The 18744-nt window shown below is 35.4% G+C and overlaps 3 protein-coding genes across 3 annotated transcripts in view; 1 reads left to right on the top strand and 2 right to left on the bottom strand.

Annotated features, from left to right (window-relative positions):
- Positions 1 to 5194: 5194 nt before the first annotated feature.
- On the top strand, positions 5195 to 12975 carry LOC107875772 (nucleolar protein dao-5). The gene is made up of 4 exons (XM_016722607.2): positions 5195 to 6717; positions 7001 to 7300; positions 8474 to 8565; positions 11705 to 12975. Exons 1-4 carry the CDS (start codon positions 5746 to 5748, stop codon positions 12576 to 12578), a joined length of 2238 nt encoding a protein of 745 aa, XP_016578093.2. The 5' UTR covers positions 5195 to 5745; the 3' UTR covers positions 12579 to 12975.
- A 601-nt stretch (positions 12976 to 13576) lies between these two features.
- On the bottom strand, positions 13577 to 16425 carry LOC107874678 (GDSL esterase/lipase At3g27950). The gene is given in 5 exon segments (XM_016721434.2): positions 13577 to 13978; positions 14504 to 14774; positions 15305 to 15489; positions 15589 to 15780; positions 15876 to 16425. Coding segments are annotated over 5 exon segments (1170 nt in total). The 5' UTR covers positions 16141 to 16425; the 3' UTR covers positions 13577 to 13721.
- A 571-nt stretch (positions 16426 to 16996) lies between these two features.
- The window catches only part of LOC107875773 (ribosome-binding factor PSRP1, chloroplastic), a 14134-nt gene continuing 12386 nt past the window's right edge, over positions 16997 to 18744 (bottom strand). Inside the window, exons 4-5 of the mRNA XM_016722609.2 lie at positions 17500 to 17608; positions 16997 to 17400 (exon numbers count right to left, since the gene is read on the bottom strand). Coding sequence (XP_016578095.1) covers positions 17270 to 17400; positions 17500 to 17608 — 240 coding nt within the window. The 3' untranslated portion in view covers positions 16997 to 17269. The remainder of the gene's footprint in view (positions 17401 to 17499; positions 17609 to 18744) is intronic.

The raw sequence follows: 18744 nt of genomic DNA, 5'->3' as shown, positions 1-18744 counted from the left end.
AATAAAAAATATTTTTAGAACACTTATTAATTATAAAGGGACTTAAATTTAGTACCTTATCTATATTTAACGCACAACGAGATATTTCAACCATTTTTTTTTTTTTTATCAATAAGCATGAAGAAGATAATGTGAGATTACACAAAAGTTATTAGTCCGATTCTTTTGATTTTGGAAAATTGGTAAATTAAGAAAAATTTATTAATTTTAAATAAATTGAGATCGGCTATATATATGAGTCATTATTGTCCATGCTGCTCGATCCAATTAAATCAATTTGGATCCGATTTTATAAAACGATTAATTTCTGAATCACATGATTATCATGTCACTTTTTCTAGTCAATAAACGATACTCTAATTAATAATTACAATCACAGTATAATAGATAGGCACTAATCATCCACCTAACCTAAATGTTTAAAATTAGTACGTAACTGCTTTTCTTGAATGTAATCAAGAGCTCCATTTTTGGAGATATATGCACGAGACACAAAATATATTCATTTTTTTTTGTTAAAGACAAAATATATGCTTACGCAACGATATATATATAAATGTATATAATATTGCCATAGTTAATTAATGTACAACTTGGTCAATTTCCTTTGACAGTAACAGATTAACAACGTTCTGATTTGACCCAAAATAAAACACAAAGTTTCTATAAGGTTCTACGCTTATTCATGCATGTTGGAGTTTAAGTTTGATTTATCTAGGAATAAATTAAAGATCAAATCCAACATTCATCGACTACTATATTTGACGTAAAAGAGAGTAATATAGAAATTTTCTACTTTTATTACAACTATATCTTGATTACTTCCTCCATTTTATTTCACTTATTCCTTAAATTAAATACTATTAATTTCTTACTTGTCCATTTTAACAAATTAATAAAAATTTATTATTTTTCTTCAATACCCTTACTATTAAATAATTACATAAGGTATGTAGTTGTTAAATCCAAAATTTTCAAAGAGTAATTAAAGAGATTATAAATCACAGATAAATACTAATTTTTAACAAAAGTGTCAAGTCAATGCTATCATTTAATTTTTCAAAGCATAGATTTTTTAGTTTGGTGTAGAATTGAGGACTGATAAAATATTGTCAGCTTTAGGATCCATCCATAGCATGCAATGTGCTTATCATAAACACTTAAGTAGTAAATGTCTACTTTTTACATCATTTTGTATAAAAAATTTAATATAGAGTAAGTTTTAAATACATAACATAACATATGGTCCCATAGTATACAAGGAGTAAAAGACTTCTATTAATTAGAACTTCCGCCACACGTCAACCTATATGACATTCTAATTTCCAACCTTTAATTAAGCAGGCGGCAATATTGAAAAAAGTCAAAAAAGTGCATGTGATCATTATTAATTCATGTAATTAAGTCAGATTGCAAACGTCTTTCTTTATCAATTTTATATTTTCTTTTTTGGTTGACAAGGTAATTCCACTATTTTTTAGATGTTTATGCACTAGGTAAGTGTTGCATATAGGGTAGTACATGTTCACGGAGAAAACATGTAAGAGATTTCGAACCTGAAATCTTAAATCTAAGAGATTAATTGATCAATCAGCTAGATCAATTTTACGGGTACCTTAAATTTTGTTTTATATATTGAAATCGTGAAATTATTTTTTACTATATAAAAGTTAATGAACTTCAATTTATCCAAATATTATAAAATGTCACTAAACTATGACTAATATTATCCCCTATACCAAATACACCCTTAGAGCTCACCAATCATCCATATCTTTGTATTTCAAGCTCCTCCTAGAAAATTAGCTACTTTAGCTAGAAATAAAGAATGTAGTGTATATTATTATATATACACTTAAATTCATTATTAGGTGATTTTTGGTTTGAAAAAGTAGTTAAAACTTGTTTGCATATCCTAGTGTGAACAGAGGCATGGTTTACTCCAAACCCTTCAATGGTGTGGTCCTTGGCCCATTTCTTTACTAGCCACATGTATTAAATGCTATATGTATCTACAAGACATTTTAATAGCATGGTTTAACCGTTAGTCCGTCGATAAAGTGGATGAAAAATTATTGGAGACTAATGTCATGCTTAGACATAATAAAATCGTGAGTAAGTTACTATCAAGTGTCATTAGTTTCATTTTAGTTTCTTTCAAGACAACTAATGTTTCAAGACTAACTAATTTTGGTTTCTTTACATTCTCTCCATGGCCACAGGCAGGAAATTAAATAGTAGCAGTACAATTCATTTTTTTTCATGTTGACTTATTGAAAAATAGCTAACTAATGCATGGCTAAAGAATTAGGGTACGTAGATTTGTAGAGGCATGATGCCTATGCCAGTCAAGAAGTACAAAATATACTAACTTTAACATTTCATTTATGTAGCCCAACCAAGAGATAGATGGAGGCCCCTTTTTAAGGGTGTGTTTTGTACGAAGGAAAATAACTTCCTATGTCAAGCAAAGATAATATTTTTTAGAATATAAAATTTGAAATCTTTGACAATAGTAGTCATAGTGCTATGTTTGTAGTTTGTTGTTCTTGGATTTTTAGTGTTATTTGTTGCTTCGGGTAGATTGATTGGAGTATTATTTTAGAGTAGTCTTGTTTCAATTACTATTTGTCATTTTGTTACTATTTATTGTTGCTTACTCTTATATTACATTCTTTCTAGAGTATTTTTATCTCGAACAGGAGAAGCAACTAACCTCTCTACCTGTTTTCTTTTGAGATAGTGATGTAAACTACATACATTCATATTTTACTTTATGCGAATACATTGAGTATATTATTCTTGGTAGGACGGTATAAAATTGTATCACACTGTCCCACACAAAACTTAAAACTCCTTTTTCTACCTAGCACCACGTGGGAACCAAAATTAAGTCCTACTACTAAAGAGTCTTAAAATATCTTTCCGTTTCCATTTTCCTCTCCCCCACAATTTGCAGGCTGTATACGCAACCCAAAATTTTAAAAATATTAACTAGTAATTTTAATTTAATACGAGTGACTTCTTGTAATTTTCAATTTACTTACCAAATACTCCATATTAGTTTCCAGAAAATCTTAAATATATCTATATTTTACCGTGAACATTTAAAGACAATGAAACATCAATTTAATACTAGGAGAGTATGCTATTTTTGAAAGTTTTTAATTCTACTGGCACGTAAGAAGAATAAATTAATTACCAACATTGGTTGGGGTGCAGTAATAGTTAGACTGTTCCATCCTTAATCAGAGGTCTGAGCTTGAACTTTGAGTATGGAGAAAATCTTGTTGCCAACATCATCCCCGGAATAAATACTGCAGTACGCGATTTGAATTAATCAGAATTTCAATATGAGAAATAAAAAAAAGAATAGATTAATTAGAGAAAGATAATAATTCAAGGGAAAAAAATATATATAGAAGAGATAGGGTCCAGTTGAGAAGCCAACTAATTAGGGGGAGTGAGTGCATGGAAGGAATCTCCAACTACTGAAAACAGTTCTATAAACCGACAATGCCATAACCTTAGCACATGCACCCATTTGCCATACAATCACCCAATATGACCTACCCTATTATATAGTATTTTATATTTATATATAAGAAAAAATATTGCATGAAACATCTGCTTGTAATTATTTTCTTCAATGAAAGTGATATCTACTGCCTATTATTTTGACTATTTTATAAGTACTGTATTTTAACGGTGGTGGTGGGTTAGAGATAGTTGGTTAAGATGGTTGATAATTTTAATAGATAATTCATGGTAATGGCGATGTTTGCTAGCAGTATATAAGTGGGAATGTACTATGGTGATGACTAGTGTGCTAATGATTTTCATTAATGATTTATGGTTATCGTAGTAATTGTGATCGATAATGATAATCTAAATGTGATTAGTTACTGGTTATGATAACTGATTATGATAATTAGTAATAGTGAACAATCAAGGATTGTGGGTATATAGTAGATAGTGTCGGTGATTGATAATGATGGACGATCACGATAACTGATCGATGAAACTAATTGACACAACGGTGGGCACATTGAGGCACTTCTTCAACAATCCACCGCACGTTTGATCTGTCGATCCGTTCTGAAGAATTCATGATTTATACATGTTTCAAATCGATGAGAGAAAATACAGAATAAGAATTGATTTCATTATATCCATGTAACAAAAATCTTTGAATGAATAGCATATTAATCCTATTTATAAAATTTAGTTATAGATATTAATCATTTAAAACTATTGAGGCTCCTTAATTAGTTATTGTGTTTGATATGAATGAAAACATTCTTAAATATTTTTATGTTTGACCGATAAAAATATAAAAATTAATTTCACTAGTTACATTCCTCACTAATTGCTTTCTCCCCACCTCCACATGCCGTCCCCATAGCCTTCATCGCCACCGTTAACAGACTTAACACCATTATCAGTTATTATATATCATATCTTTCATATTATTAATCTAAATAGTATATAAATATTTTTTTATCTATTAAATATCAGAAAATATATGAGGAAATAACATAATGATACCAAACACACCCTTAATCAAGAAAAAGCAGTAAAATTTAATGAAATAAACTATTTAAAAAGTTATTCTTGTTAGATTCCCATTAGCTCCAAATTTTTGGGCTGTTTCATATTCCCTGTAAAAACAAACCTATCCCAACAGAAAACATTATTCTTTAGAAGTAAAAAAATAAAGCATTATCATTGGATATAAACTTAGAAAATGCTTCTAATTTTGTACTCTTTTTATCTACTATTATTATTTTATGAATTTTGGTGTCAGCAAGACCAATTTCAATAGTTGGAATGAATCAATCATGTGATGAATGATATGATTTCTTCAGCTCTGGCATCAATTTTGTTCTGTTTCCCCCTTATATTATTATCTCATATTCCTTCGCCATGTTTATTTATTCATTATTGACATATATTAACATAAAATATATAATAAGATAATTTTATTATATTACTTTTTAAATATTTATTTTTAATAAAATGAATAAGTAAAAATAAACAGAGAGTAAAAGAAAAGACCCCATGTTGAGTACCTCGAGTTCAGAATTCAGAAGCCCACTTTGAATTTGGACACTTCTCAAGTTTTCTCCATTCGCTTTCACACTTAACTAATCAAGAAAATGCCCTTCAAAAAGTTGCCTTTTTACTCATATGATATGACTATACTTTGTACTGAGCAATAAATGCCTTAACCCTTCACCCTTTTCCTCACTTGTATTGTACTCTTTCTATACAAGAATACACCATATATCATTTTTCAATTTGTTTTTTTTTCTTTACTTACATTTTGCTCATAAATGTATAAATGCCAAACCCCCATTTTTCTCCTTCCTCTTCTTGATTCATTTTTGGGTTTTCTTGCTTTCTCTTTCTCTTAACCATTAGTAGTAGCACCAAGTTCTTGAATCACTTAAAGTTGGGAAGCTTTTCTTGGATTAATTAACTAGTTTTGGTAATAAAGATTTTTTTTTTTTTTTTTTGATCTGTTTGAGTGGTTTTGTGGGAATTTTTGTTTCTGTTATACTTGTATGATTGAGCCTTTCTTGGAGAACCAACTTCTCCCGTGTTGGTTTGAAAGTTGCTAGCTGTAATTTTTCATTCTTGATTTGGAAATTGGGAGAAAGATTCCTTTTTTTATTTGTGAAATCTTGAAAGTTGTTGAATTTGGTATCTTTGTTCTGGTAATGCTAATTGAAGATTTGGGTAATGGCTACTTTGGTACCTGGTGTTCTATTGAAGCTACTTCAGCATATGAACACAGATGTGAAAGTTGCTGGTGAGCACAGGTCATCTTTGTTGCAAGTGGTTAGCATTGTGCCAGCATTAGCAGGTGGGGAGCTTTTTCCTAACCAAGGGTTCTACTTAAAGGTATCAGATTCTTCTCATGCCACTTATGTATCTTTGCCTGATGAACATGATGATCTTATTCTTAGTGATAAGATTCAACTGGGTCAGTTTATTCATGTTGAGAGGCTTGAAGCTGCCTCACCTGTGCCTATACTTAGGGGGGTTAGGCCGGTCCCTGGACGACATCCTTGTGTTGGAACTCCTGAAGATATAGTAGCAACTCATTCTTTAGGATTCCTTAATAACAATGGTAATGTGTCTCCTGGTTCAAAATCGCGAGATAAAACTAAGTCTCCATCGAAAGCGAATAATCATGTGGGGCTGAAGGACAATAAATCTGCAGTTTCTAGATCGAATAGTGGTACCAAAGAGGAAAAAGTGGAAAAGAAGAAGCCTACTTTGACTTGGTCCAAGTCTCACTTGTCGAAATTAGCATTAAATGTTGTAGAGAAGAAGGATTCTCTTATGAGAGTAAAGTCTTCTAGCTCAAGATCAATACCTACATCTCCTACAAGTTGTTATTCATTACCAACTTCTTTTGAGAAGTTTTCAAATGGGGTTAAGCAACAAGCAAAGGTTAAGGGATTGGAACGATTGGAGAAAGCAACAGGTAAACCTGGATTGGAGAAGTCAAGTTCTGCTCGTGGGGCGAGTCCAACACCGAAGAGAGTGCTGGGAGGGAATCCATTGAAGAATTATCTTCAAGGGCTTGAGTTGGAGCCTAAGGCCTTGAGGAAGAGTTGGGAAGGGAATATGGATTTGAAGAGTAGAGAGAGTCCCAGATTGAGGGTCAACAAGCACGATTTGAAGCCTGAACCGAGGAGCACTTCTGTAAGTATTCTGTTTTCCCCCTACTTTGTCATATGAAGTTTTTGATGATTTGGGTATTGGTTTAAACTGATTAAAATGTATATCCTCTATTCCTTTTATGCTTCAGTGTATGTTTGGGAATACACTGGGTATGTTGTTGTTGTTGAAGTGAAATTTGGTCAATATTCTTGCAGGGTAGTTTTCTGCAAGGAGCACGCTACCTTTAAATTGTCATTTAACCATTTGACTCTTGTTGCATGTAATAGATTTTGATACTCTTTTATCTGAATGGTTTGATGGTTAGGTTCCAAGAAAGTCAACTAGTGAAAAATTGACAAGTAAAGAAGATAACCGGGGAGTACTTGCAAAATCATCCAAAGAGGAAAATAAGGCTCATACATCCTTAAAAAAGACTTCCACAAATGGAGAGCCTGTTGACGCTGATAAATCAAGTAAGCAGAAAACATCCAAAGGAAAAAAGCTACCTGGGGAGGTTAATAATGGCTTGCAAGACTTGGTCAAAGTTGCTGTCAGTAATAGAATTTTAGCAGATGGAAATGTTGCCTGGTCTTCCCTCCCATCTTCTCTCACAAAGATTGGAAAGGTATGCCATTCTGAAGTGCTTGCATTCGTTACAGCTTGATGGTTTCTCCATTCGCTCCTTAAGCGTTATTCGTGTATATTACATCTACAACCATTTCTCAACCAGAGGTTCCTGTTGCATTAAAGACGGTTCTGACCTAAGTTGCTCGGACTATTCACTTTCGGCGCTACACCGATGTCTACACGACATGGTTGTGGGTTCCGTACCGGATTTGGTCAACTGATTTTGGTCAGAGTAACCAATCAATATTGACGGAGAAATTCGGGATAGATATAATGATTTCTGTAATATATAAAAAAAAAAGCTAAGGTGAAATTGAAGAAAATAGAATAACTTGTATATAAAAATTGAATTTTTTTTTCTTATTTTTCAAGTTTCTCAAAAATAAAATAAAAAAATTCTATGTCAATCTTGTTTATAAAAATTTCTATGCCAGTCCTTTTCCTTTTATCTCCTTACGGAATTCTCCTCTTGATCAATATTTTCTCCTCGAAATACCGTGTATTTAGAAACCCTACCTAGATCTGGACCCCCAAATCTTAAAATTTACTCCCTTTGTCCCATTTTATGTGACCCCCTTGACTTGGTATGTTGTTTAAGAAAAAAGGATGACTTTTGAAATTTGTGGTCGAAAACAATCCTTAGATATTTGTGTGGCTATAAATCATTTCATTAAGGGTAAAAGGGAATTTTACAGCTAAATTTTTCTAATTATAGTAAGGTGACATTCTTTTTGAGACAAATTGAAAAGGAAAGGGTGCCACATGAAATGAGACGGAGGAAGTAGATCAAGAAGGATCCGACCTCTAGATTCGTACCCGTGTGGGCCACCTGCCGAGCAACTTAAGTTCTAACCATGTTAATACAGTTTTTTTCAAGTTTTTATATGCTATGGTCTCTGAGTTGAGTTCGCCTAGTATCTTTACTCTTTAGTTTCTGAAAAGCATTTTCTATTTTACCATTTTTTCTACTCACCTGATGGTCCTGTAGTTTAAAGTTTTTTTTTTTTTAATTTTAAGTAGGCATATTCAGCCCATGTATTTGTTTATGAAATCTTTTCTTATTGGATCATTGAAGTGCATTTTCAAACTGTTACCACTCTCAATTTTTTAAAGTTATTATCGGAGGTTGGGCTATTTGTTTGATGCCTGAAATTACCATTTTGTGTTATAGGAAGTCATGAAGCACAGAGATGCCGCACAGATAGCAGCCATTGAGGCTATGCAGGTTGCTTCGGCGACTGAAAGCTTACTCAGGTGTCTAAGGTAGTCTGGCTTCTTTTTTCCTTTTTTTTTCTGGCAAGTAGGAATTTAAGGTACTTATTCTTTTTGAGTTGCATAGTAAAAGGTGAATTTTAAGTGCTGAAATGTTTTTGCTTCAAGTTGACACACTTGAGTTAGGCTGCATGTGTGTGTATTAATAAGGTAATATTTGTTGATGTTGTGGAGAAAACCCCGTAAAGAAGTTGTATAAAACCTAAAAATGGTTCTCTTTAAAAGGCAATGTACTCAAGAAGGGACCTCGTGGGTGCACCCAAAACTAATCAAAAGAGTTAGGCTGTATACTAGTACTCCTACTTTTTGTTATGTTCGAGCCAACTGTGGAAAGCTCAGGTTATATCATATATGTCTGCACATGTGGCTATATTCGGTGTAATCAGTTGCCAACAATTTATTGCGTATGTAATTGTTTGGCGGGTCACTTCAAACTCTTTTAATCTCTCTTTGGATGAGCTTAGCATGGGTGAAAAGTACCACTATATTCAACATTTCTTTTCTCATCAACTCAACATTGTCTTGAATGACCCACGAGAGGTTATAGAAAGGGGCAAATCTCTCTGGGGCAACTGAACGGAAAAAAAGTGACCGGAGGTTACTTCCATGATGTTTAATAAGTTTGCAATTTTGTACATCATACTTTCTGAATAGCTATACAACGAGTAACTGAAAGAATCTTGAACCTGACACTGTCATATCATATGATATGGATATGGAATTCTGATTTGGCATTTGCTCCAGGAGTTGAGTTGAGTGGGACTATGTGCTTTAAAATATTGATCATCTTATTAGGATGATGTTGTTTTTAGTTGCTTGTTTTGGGTAGTGTTTGTGGGTGGTAAGCTGGACATCAAAATTGTTTAGATAGCAGCTTTGGTTACCTGATGCCCTCTTTTGGGCAAAACCATAAGAGTTGTTCACTGTCAAATTCTCATTCTCCATTTCTTTCTTAGAATACAAAAAATGAACAATTTTGTCACATACCATATAGGTGCGGGGCTAGTTGCCAAAAGGGACTGTTGGGTGTCTGTTTATGGTTAGACGACTACAATTGCAAATTCCTAATTAGCTCATTTTCATTTATTCGGCAACCTTACTCCTTTGGAATAGGTCATAGCTTCTGTTCATATGCATGATTTTGGTCCTCCAGTTTAGGATATTGACTCTAGCAGAACAATTGGCATGCAACTGGATGAGCCAGAATACATTTGCAGATAAGACACTCCATGTACCTATTGAAAATTTTAGGAGGATTGATTAGGTTAGGCGAAATAAATTCTGCCTAAGAACTGATTCTTTCTTACTTCTGTTTTGGTCTCAGTTTTACTGTTATCTACCGAAAAAGAAAAGTCAATGTTCCAATGTTTCCTTCGCTCTTCAGTTCTTCTGCTTAAGAATAAGGAAACAAAATTTCCCGATCAAGAAAATAGCAGAAAAATCGCCTTAACATGACATCAATATCCATACTGTTTCATGATGCCCCTGGATGTGGTAAATTTTGATGAAAGCAGTAAAGTTTTCTAATGGCTCATCTGTGAGACATGGTTTGATCATATTGATCAGTTAATTCTTCCTTCAAAAGTGTCAAAGATGAATTCCTGTGAGATAAAACTTTTCTGACCTTGCCTATATATTTCAGAGTCGGTTCAAATAGAATTTCATTTTCCCTTACTTCAAATAGTTGGATATGTACCTCATTGGTGTACTCTGATGCTTAGGAGTTGAATTTTCTTGAATTTGGTGGCAATTTCCAAAATGGAGAATCTCCTTTCACTCCTCACCTCTGGTGAAATGGCCCAGGGGTGGGGACAGGAGGCTGGATATGTATGGATACCTTGTTGAAACAAGGACTTGATTTCTGATCAATAACTTGCATGCAGAAGGGGCGAATTGTTTTCCTTTTAGTTAGCATGTTATCTTCCATCATGTGACAGCCCGTTGAGATGTGTCTCACTGACCTGTTTGGATTGACTTATTTTAAGTGCTTTAAAGCTAAAATAGCTTTTAAGCACTTTACACTCTCATATGATGAAGCCAAATTATTTACTAACTTGTACGGATAACAAAGTTTTCTTGTTGAATGAGAAAAGCGACCACCCAAAAGATCTTTTGCATGCAATTTTCAGTAATGTTTTCTGGTTTGATCTTTGTGGCTTCAATTTCTAACTTACATTTTAGTAAAAACTGGAGTTGTTATCTATAAATTCTTGTTTCATGCTAGCAATTGCATTTTCTCAATCTGTGTGCTTGAAATCTGACATAAATAGATTTTTAAGGAAGACAATATGGGATGAATATGATTTTTTTTTCATTCCCTTGAATGCTTTTTATCATTAGAGTAGATGTCTGATTTCCAAAATTATAAGGAATTCACTATTACTTAATATTGTTGTGGGTTTCTTGACGGATGACTGAATCATCTTGGTCTTTTTGTGATAACCATGTTGAGAAGATATCATTTCCGACCAGAATTACCGAAAAGAGGTAAAAGAAGGGAGGGAAGAATGCAATCCACCTGGCCCCAATTTTCCACCTATAAATTACAGACCATACCTTTTTAAGATATTACTCTTCAACGAAAAGAAATGAATACTCCCTACTAGCAACCAATGGACCCTTCCAGCCAATAATGTTGGTTTTCCAACAGTAGTGCCAGGAAGGGATGGTTTTCAGCTGGATGTGGGGAATCATGTTGGAGGAAGGAATGGTTCTGGTTGCTCTGCTTCTTCCTTTTTTTTTTTTTTTGATAGTTGTGGTAGCCGGCCACTTCTGGAGAATATTCTAGTTATGTTTCTAACTGTTCATGGTAGAGTGATTAGCAAGTTTAATCAAATTGTTTGGTTAAAAGGATTACTTTGCCATCCTCTATGTAAATAACTTTTCCATCCCATACCCATGAATTATCTTGCTAGTATGTGCAATATTGGAGTTTCTGTTGCTGGCTAGTAAAAAATAAACTTGGATTTTCATCTTTCATAATCGCCGGAGCATGGTTCTGTTTAGGGTTTATTTTAAACTTTCGAACAGTGGTATCTGTACAGTTTGTTAATTCATCAGAGCATCAACTGAAGTTATTCTTTTATTATGCAAACTAACAATTGCTGATTGTTTAATTTCAATTGTTCAGCACATATTCTGAGTTGAGCTCCTCGGCAAAGGAAGATAATGCACAGCCTGCTGTTGAGCAATTCTTGGCGCTGCATGCAAGTTTGAAGAATGTTCACCTTGTTGGTGATGCTTTATCCAAGACCATAGCAGCTACTGGTTCCGAATCAGATCATGAAGAAAACCCATCTGAAGAAGCACTTAAGGCTGTATCCGAAAAACGGAAACAAGCAACTCTATGGGTCAACGCTGCGTTGGCTACCAATCTGTCATCGTTCTCAGTGTATAGCAAAAAGGCAACTTCAAGTCCAATTGCCCCTTCAGCTCCCTTGCCAAGCCCAAAGACTATTGCTATAAATCAACCTATGCTAGTCCTTGACAACTCAACCAAAAATGCACCTGCAAAAACTCAATCCAAACCCCGCCCGATAGTGAGTTCTAAGATTCAATCATCAGGATCTCAACGGCGCTTAACTGATGGGTTAGCTGCTAATCAGAAGCCAAAATCTCCCCCTCCAGCGGATTGGGTCAGAGGAGATGGTCTTGAAGAAGCTGTTGACTTAGCCGAGATGTTACGAGTAGCGTCCCAAGACTGGTTCTTAGGATTTGTAGAAAGGTTCTTGGATGCTGACGTGGATGCCTCGGCTTTATCAGATAATGGTCAAATAGCAGGCATGTTATCCCAGCTGAAGAGTGTGAACGACTGGTTAGATGAGATTTCCTCTAACAAGGATGATGAAAGTCCCCAAATCGCTTCTGAGACCATCGATAGGATAAGAAAGAAGATCTATGAATATCTTCTCACTCATGTGGAGTCTGCTGCAGCAGCTCTTGGTGGTGGTGGTGGCGGTGGCTCACAAGTCTCACCTACAATAGAAACCAAAACAAGAAAATGAGTTTGATTGCATAAGGCTCACAAGTCTCACCTTTCATATGTGAAGCATGCTCCAGTAGCCCTTCAACTTCCAAGTGGTTAAAAGAGCTGAAAGGTTTAGGATGTGTATAGATTCGAAAATTGGTTGAGGTAGAGTAGTTTAGCATATATATTGTGCAGACAGGGAGTTTACATGAAGTTCAAAATTTCCTTTTTTCTTTACCTGGAACCGATTCTCTTAAATTATGAATAGCTTAAAGTCTTGAGTGTATACTGATGTGTTGTTCTGGAGGAAAGGGAACATGTCCTTTCTCCTTAACCTTGAACGAATGACGATGAACTTGTTACTGAAATTAACCTTATAGAATCATGCATCCCAGTTTTATCAGTTGAAGCAGAAAGCTGTGGACTTCTTGTCACTTAGTAAATCAGCTTTTGTTTACAAATTTCTTTCATAATCTTGCTAGAAATGACTAAGCTGTCCAAGCCTTGAAGGACAAAGTTACCTGGTACTTGTGCTGGTGGTAGGCAGCAGGTACCCTGTAATATTAGTCGAGGTGCTGGCCTGCACCGTAAGTGAGCAAAAATGATGATGGTTTTCCATTTTGTTTGGACAGGGACGGAAGAAGAGGAGTTTAACACTCTTAGTTGATAAAAAAAACTGCTGTTTCTCAGCTCTCAGGACCTCCATTCAAATTATGCTCAGAAAATAAAAAATCACGTGCAAGTCCTAATAATTCTTGCACATCTCCTCACTCAATCACAAGGGTGTGCCTCTCCCTTCAAGCATACATGCATCACCACTATGGAGAAGACTTGAAAATGTTGTCTGAATCTTATGGAGCACCAACGTTGGTCATTTTTAGCTTTATGGTCTACTCACCATGCCAAATTATCCCAACATAGGGTGTGGTTGGGTTGGTTAAACAAGTAGCAATTAGGGGTGTACTCGTTTGAGATGGAGGCGTAATAGTTGTCTTTTCACAACCGTATGACAAATGAGACAATGGAGTGGCAGATGATATATTAAAGCGACCATACATTATATAAGATTGAAAAGTTCTTAATGGTTTCTCAGTGGTAAACAAATATAATATATGCAGCTACATATATATATCACAGTAATAATCTTGGAAATTCCAGGACACGTCCGAAGCACATGTTGTCAAACACTGGTGGATAAGTGACTGCAAGATTGTTCAATGGGAACTGGAGGATCTGAGAAAGAGCCATTAAGAATGGCCTTGGCTAACCAGACATTTGCAGCATCTGTGTAGTGTGCCCCATCCCAGCTAATGTACTTTGTGGGATCACTACATGCCTTCCCGTAATCTGTGCCATTCGCTACAGCTGTCCCCCCACATGCAACTTCATAACCATTGTTGTACCATCCACAGCAGAACTTCAATGGGTCTCCAAAACCTGCTTGTCCATCAAATACAATGCATAAATGATTATATTAGTTTTAAGTTCAAAGTTTAAATGCTATGCACTGACAACGCAAAATATATTATACAATCAACATACTTATAAGGTAGCTAAAGGTAAGTCTCTATTATAAACATTAATAATAGACCTGATAAAAATATTTACTAGGTGGTATAATAGGTTAAATTACACTGATTGTGTAAAAATAGATTTACTCCGTTAGTATATATAATGTACATCCTTCTTTTTACATTGCCACCTCTAGAAGGGGACCTTGAAGCAACAATAAAGTTGTCTTCGTATGACCTATATGTCACGGTTTTCGAGCAGTGGAATCAGTCATTGATACTTGAATCAAGGTAGGTTGCTACATTACACTTGGGGTACAGCCCTTTACGAGGCTCTACACAAATCGGGATGCTTTGTGCACCTAACTGCCCCAACATTTAGATTGCAGTTTGGTTCATTTCTGAATCATTCAAGAGCAGTAGAGTTTATTAACAAAGCAATAGAAATTACCTTGTTTCTTGGCAGAGCTAATTAGTTGATACTTAGCTGAATAAACATCAACATAAGTAAATGCAGCATGAGGGAGCTCTGCTCTCAGGTGTGATATCCTGTCCTTGAGTTGCTTGTTGAACTCACGAGCGACTGTATTGTGGTTCTCTACGCACCCAATGGCATCTCGGCCCTGAGGCTTCAATGGATAATCTATCACACTAAATGGCAAACAGCCAATGGGACCAGTATTATGGATCCAGAAATTCAAAGCCCCTTCATTGTAAAGTTGCTGCACAAATTATCTATGCACATAAATATTAAGAAGAAGAGTACTACTTGTCACAAAAACAAAAAAAATCTCCCAAATGTGTTACGTCTAAGTATCGCAAATGGACTAAGTTGTCCAAAAATTGTACTGCATATAAAGTCCAAAATTACTTTTTATACATATATTTGAATCTTAAATCGCCTAAGCGAAATTCCTAAATATCACTAATGGGATGGACTCTTACAAAATGATTGCCTTTGATTTAGGAGGGAGAGCCGTCCCACAGGAGGATGGGCTCTCCCTTTCCAATCCAATAATATTCCGGAGGCTGTATTTAGGAGCAAAGTTAGAGTTAAAGCTACGGGTTCAGTAAACTTTGCTAGTTTTGTCTAAAACTTGGTGTTTGTGTTAAAAAATTTACTTTGTATGTATAAATAATTTATTCAAAATTCAGTAAGTCAATCTTGTTAGAATCCAAAACTCATAAACTCATCTAATTAGCCTCTGATGAGATTGTAAGAAACTTTGAGAAGGAAAAGGAAAGAACATACATGAATTGCTTGAGTAAAGTTGTTTAAGATTTGTGGAATGGATGCTCTGACTTGTGCTTCATGAGTATGTTGAAAACCATAAGAAAGGTCATTTTGTCCAATGTCAAATGTGTAAAGTGCCTTTGAGAAATCTTCTAGATTTGGAATGTTGACTTTGGAGGAAGACCACTTTGAGTTATTTGAAACTGCATGCATAATGTCATTAACGTATACACTCATTCTGACTAAATTTGGATGTTAGACATATTAACAAAAAAAATTAAGTCAAGGAGAAGGTAACTCACTTGGTAAATCATTGAGCAAAATAGTTCGTTTCTTGAATTGCAAAAACTGAGAAATCTGAACATCAAGATTAAAAGGACTGTAACCACCAGGGAGTATTGATGAACCTGATGTTGCAAAATTTGCACCATTCCTAAAATCTGCACTGATTGCATCTAAATATGCACCCAAGTACTGCAACTCCAACCTGTCCGCTGCACACCAGAAATGCGGTACCACATTGAGTCTACAAGAGTTTGTTTCAACAACTTGAACATGTGATCTCCTGATCAAAGGACGAACAACTTACCTATGAGGTCTATGATAAGACGACCATCGCAAAGTCTCCCGAAGGGTCTGCCAAAGAAAGTCTGACCATTAGGAGGGGGCACCTAATGGATAGCTGCTGATCTTCCTCCTGTGTCCGAATTCGAGTCGCCAAAGTTATATATTGCTGGAAATCCACACTTTTTCTCTCTTTTGCCTGCATCATCATTAGTACTAATTTCTCCAGAAACCAATCCTAAGTACAGTATAACACGTAATAATGTTACTAATTTCCTCATGCCCTTCATTTTATACTTTGGCTTTAGGATTTTTGAAGAAACTCCCTTCTCTTCAACTTTATATAAGTGACTTACTAACTAATTTCTGATGAACTGCTAATTAATCAGAGAAAGCACAAGACAATTTGGATTCTTGTGATGAATTGAATACAATTAATGTGTAGTCTCTTTGTACCATTTTAAATATGGATTCTTGCTCTCTTGAGAGACATGCATCACATTTATTATTTTAACATAATGTCCAACAGTAAAAACCAATTAGCAGTCCTTGGCATGATTATCAAATATTAATACGGATGGCCTTAAAAAGGCATTTTGAACCTCTAGCTATCAAATATTAATACGGATGGCCTTAAAAAGGCATTTTGAACCTCTAGCTATATACAAGTAACACATTTTATGTGTTGGGTGCATTTAACACGTCTTATATTTAATGTTTTATTTTGTTGACCATGGTGATAAATTACGATTATGAAACTATATTTATGGAGAGAATAGAGCACCTGAACGATATCATGCATAATACCATTAATTCCATTGAAAATCCAATTAATGATGCTCATGTATGATGAACTACGTTCATTCACAAGGATGTTAATTGAACGTTTTCTTTTTTTGGATTGTTTGGTTAAACGATTTAACCTGAAATATCGACAATCCCAAATTGGGAAAGGGAAAAAAAAGGCAAATTTTTGAAATGTCGCTGCAGTATAGCTATAGTCGATTAACCCTTTATTCAACAAATAGGAAGGAAAAGGAAGCGTTTGCATTTAGCTTCATAAGCTGCAAACATACAAGTGTTTTGCTTCCTTTTCACCAGAGCATAATGAGCAAAGATCCAAGAAAGCACACATACTAGTACTAGTAGAATGTAAAATTCAGCGAGCGGACATGCGTATTTCTTCCCTTTTTTTCTCAAAGTTATAATTACAAATTTTTCAGAGCTCATAAAAGTAGAACATCTACATTCATACAGAAGCTCTTTTGGCAATGTCATGTTCTCAATTCACCTCGACAGTTTCTGAGGATAGTAGTAAGTTTCAACACCAAACTGTCTCTCTTTTAACTCTCAACGAGTGAACATAATGCTAAGCAAAAGTACTCCGTGACTAACTAGTAACTCTTTCACCGAATCAATTTATTCTGCTATTGACGGTTCTTTCTCTGGTTCAACCCCCACGGGCTCTAACTTCTCTGTTTTACCATCTTCCTTTGGAATAATGAGTCCATAACCCCCTTCTTTTCGTCTGTAAACAATGTTAATCTCACCTGCAGCAAGGGATAAAATCATAAACCAAATATAACAGAAAATGTTCGTTGAAGCATTCAGAAAATTGTTTAAGAAGATTCAGAGTCATTTGTTAGTACCAGTTTCTTCATTCCGGAACCCATAGAAGTCATGGTCGACATTTTCCAGCTGTTCAATTGCTTCAGTGACACTTAAAGGTGGCATGTCAAAGGACTTCGTACGAACAATCTGAAAGAAAATGTGAAACTAAGTGAGACATCTTGCTTTAAACATACGTGAGCAGAGTTGCAGAAACATTAGGCAAAGGACTAATAAGCCTATATATAAAACATTATTAACCATTAGAATGGTTGTTTATGCTCATTTAAGCAAATTCAATAAATCTTGATAATCAGATCATTACATCTCAAGCTAGGATTTCTAGGTTGATGACTGTTAACAAGTTGAATTCTTCTGTTGTGATTTTTTTGAGTGTGATCAGTAAAATTTCCGACCGACAACAGCGCCACTGTTGTCCCATCGTCGGCCTCCCTTCCCCCTTTCTCTCCCTCTATTTCTCTCTAACCGTCGTTGCTACCGCCGGAGTTAGCCACCAGACGGCTGACAACCCGCCAGCACATTGCTACTTCTTTCTCCTGCTGTCACCGCCCTCATTGGCCGGTGAAGAGTCCAGCGTTGCCGTCAACAGGAGGCTCCAAGACCAGGGCACATCAGTCCTAACGCTGGTCATTGCCGACCGGCGATTCTCCATCACATACAGCCACCGCTCTGCCATCCCTTCCCCCATTTTTCATCTCTTATCCAACCAAACGGAAACAACGAGAAAACCTCTCCTGCCTCCTCGTCGCTGCTTGCTCCGGTCAACTTTTTGCAGAAAATCAATGGGTTCTTAAGAACCCATCCAGGTTTAATCTTATATTTTATTTGAAGTCTCAAAACTTTTTCTACTTTTTAATTTTTTGACAGATTTCGTGTCAAATTAATCTTTTGTTCGGGATATTTTCGTGTTCGATTTGGTTGATAGTCGAGATTTGGTACCTGTTAAGATTCCAAAACTGCTTTATTCTCTTCTTCATCAATCGAAAACATTCGGAAGCTAATTTGGAGATTTTATTGTCCACCGCTTCGGCGAATCTCCGGGGACATTCCGGCGACGTAACCAGCGGCCTCTTTCCGTCGACCTTATTCCGGCAAACACTTTTTAACACCAACATTGCTGGATTAGCAGCACGGAGGCGTCCCGGTGACATCCAAACTTTGGTTCTTTCGTAACTTTATATAGTTTGATTTCTTTATATTATTTTTCTCCTTGTCTTTTCCTTAGTGCCAGGCCATTAGTGTGCTCTATTTTTCTTACTGTTAGT

Source organism: Capsicum annuum, chromosome 6, assembly GCF_002878395.1.
Source record: "Capsicum annuum cultivar UCD-10X-F1 chromosome 6, UCD10Xv1.1, whole genome shotgun sequence".
In the NCBI taxonomy this organism is placed as follows: Eukaryota; Viridiplantae; Streptophyta; class Magnoliopsida; order Solanales; family Solanaceae; genus Capsicum; species Capsicum annuum.
Note: the sequence above shows the minus strand (reverse complement) of the source record. Positions and strands in the feature narration are given on the sequence as shown.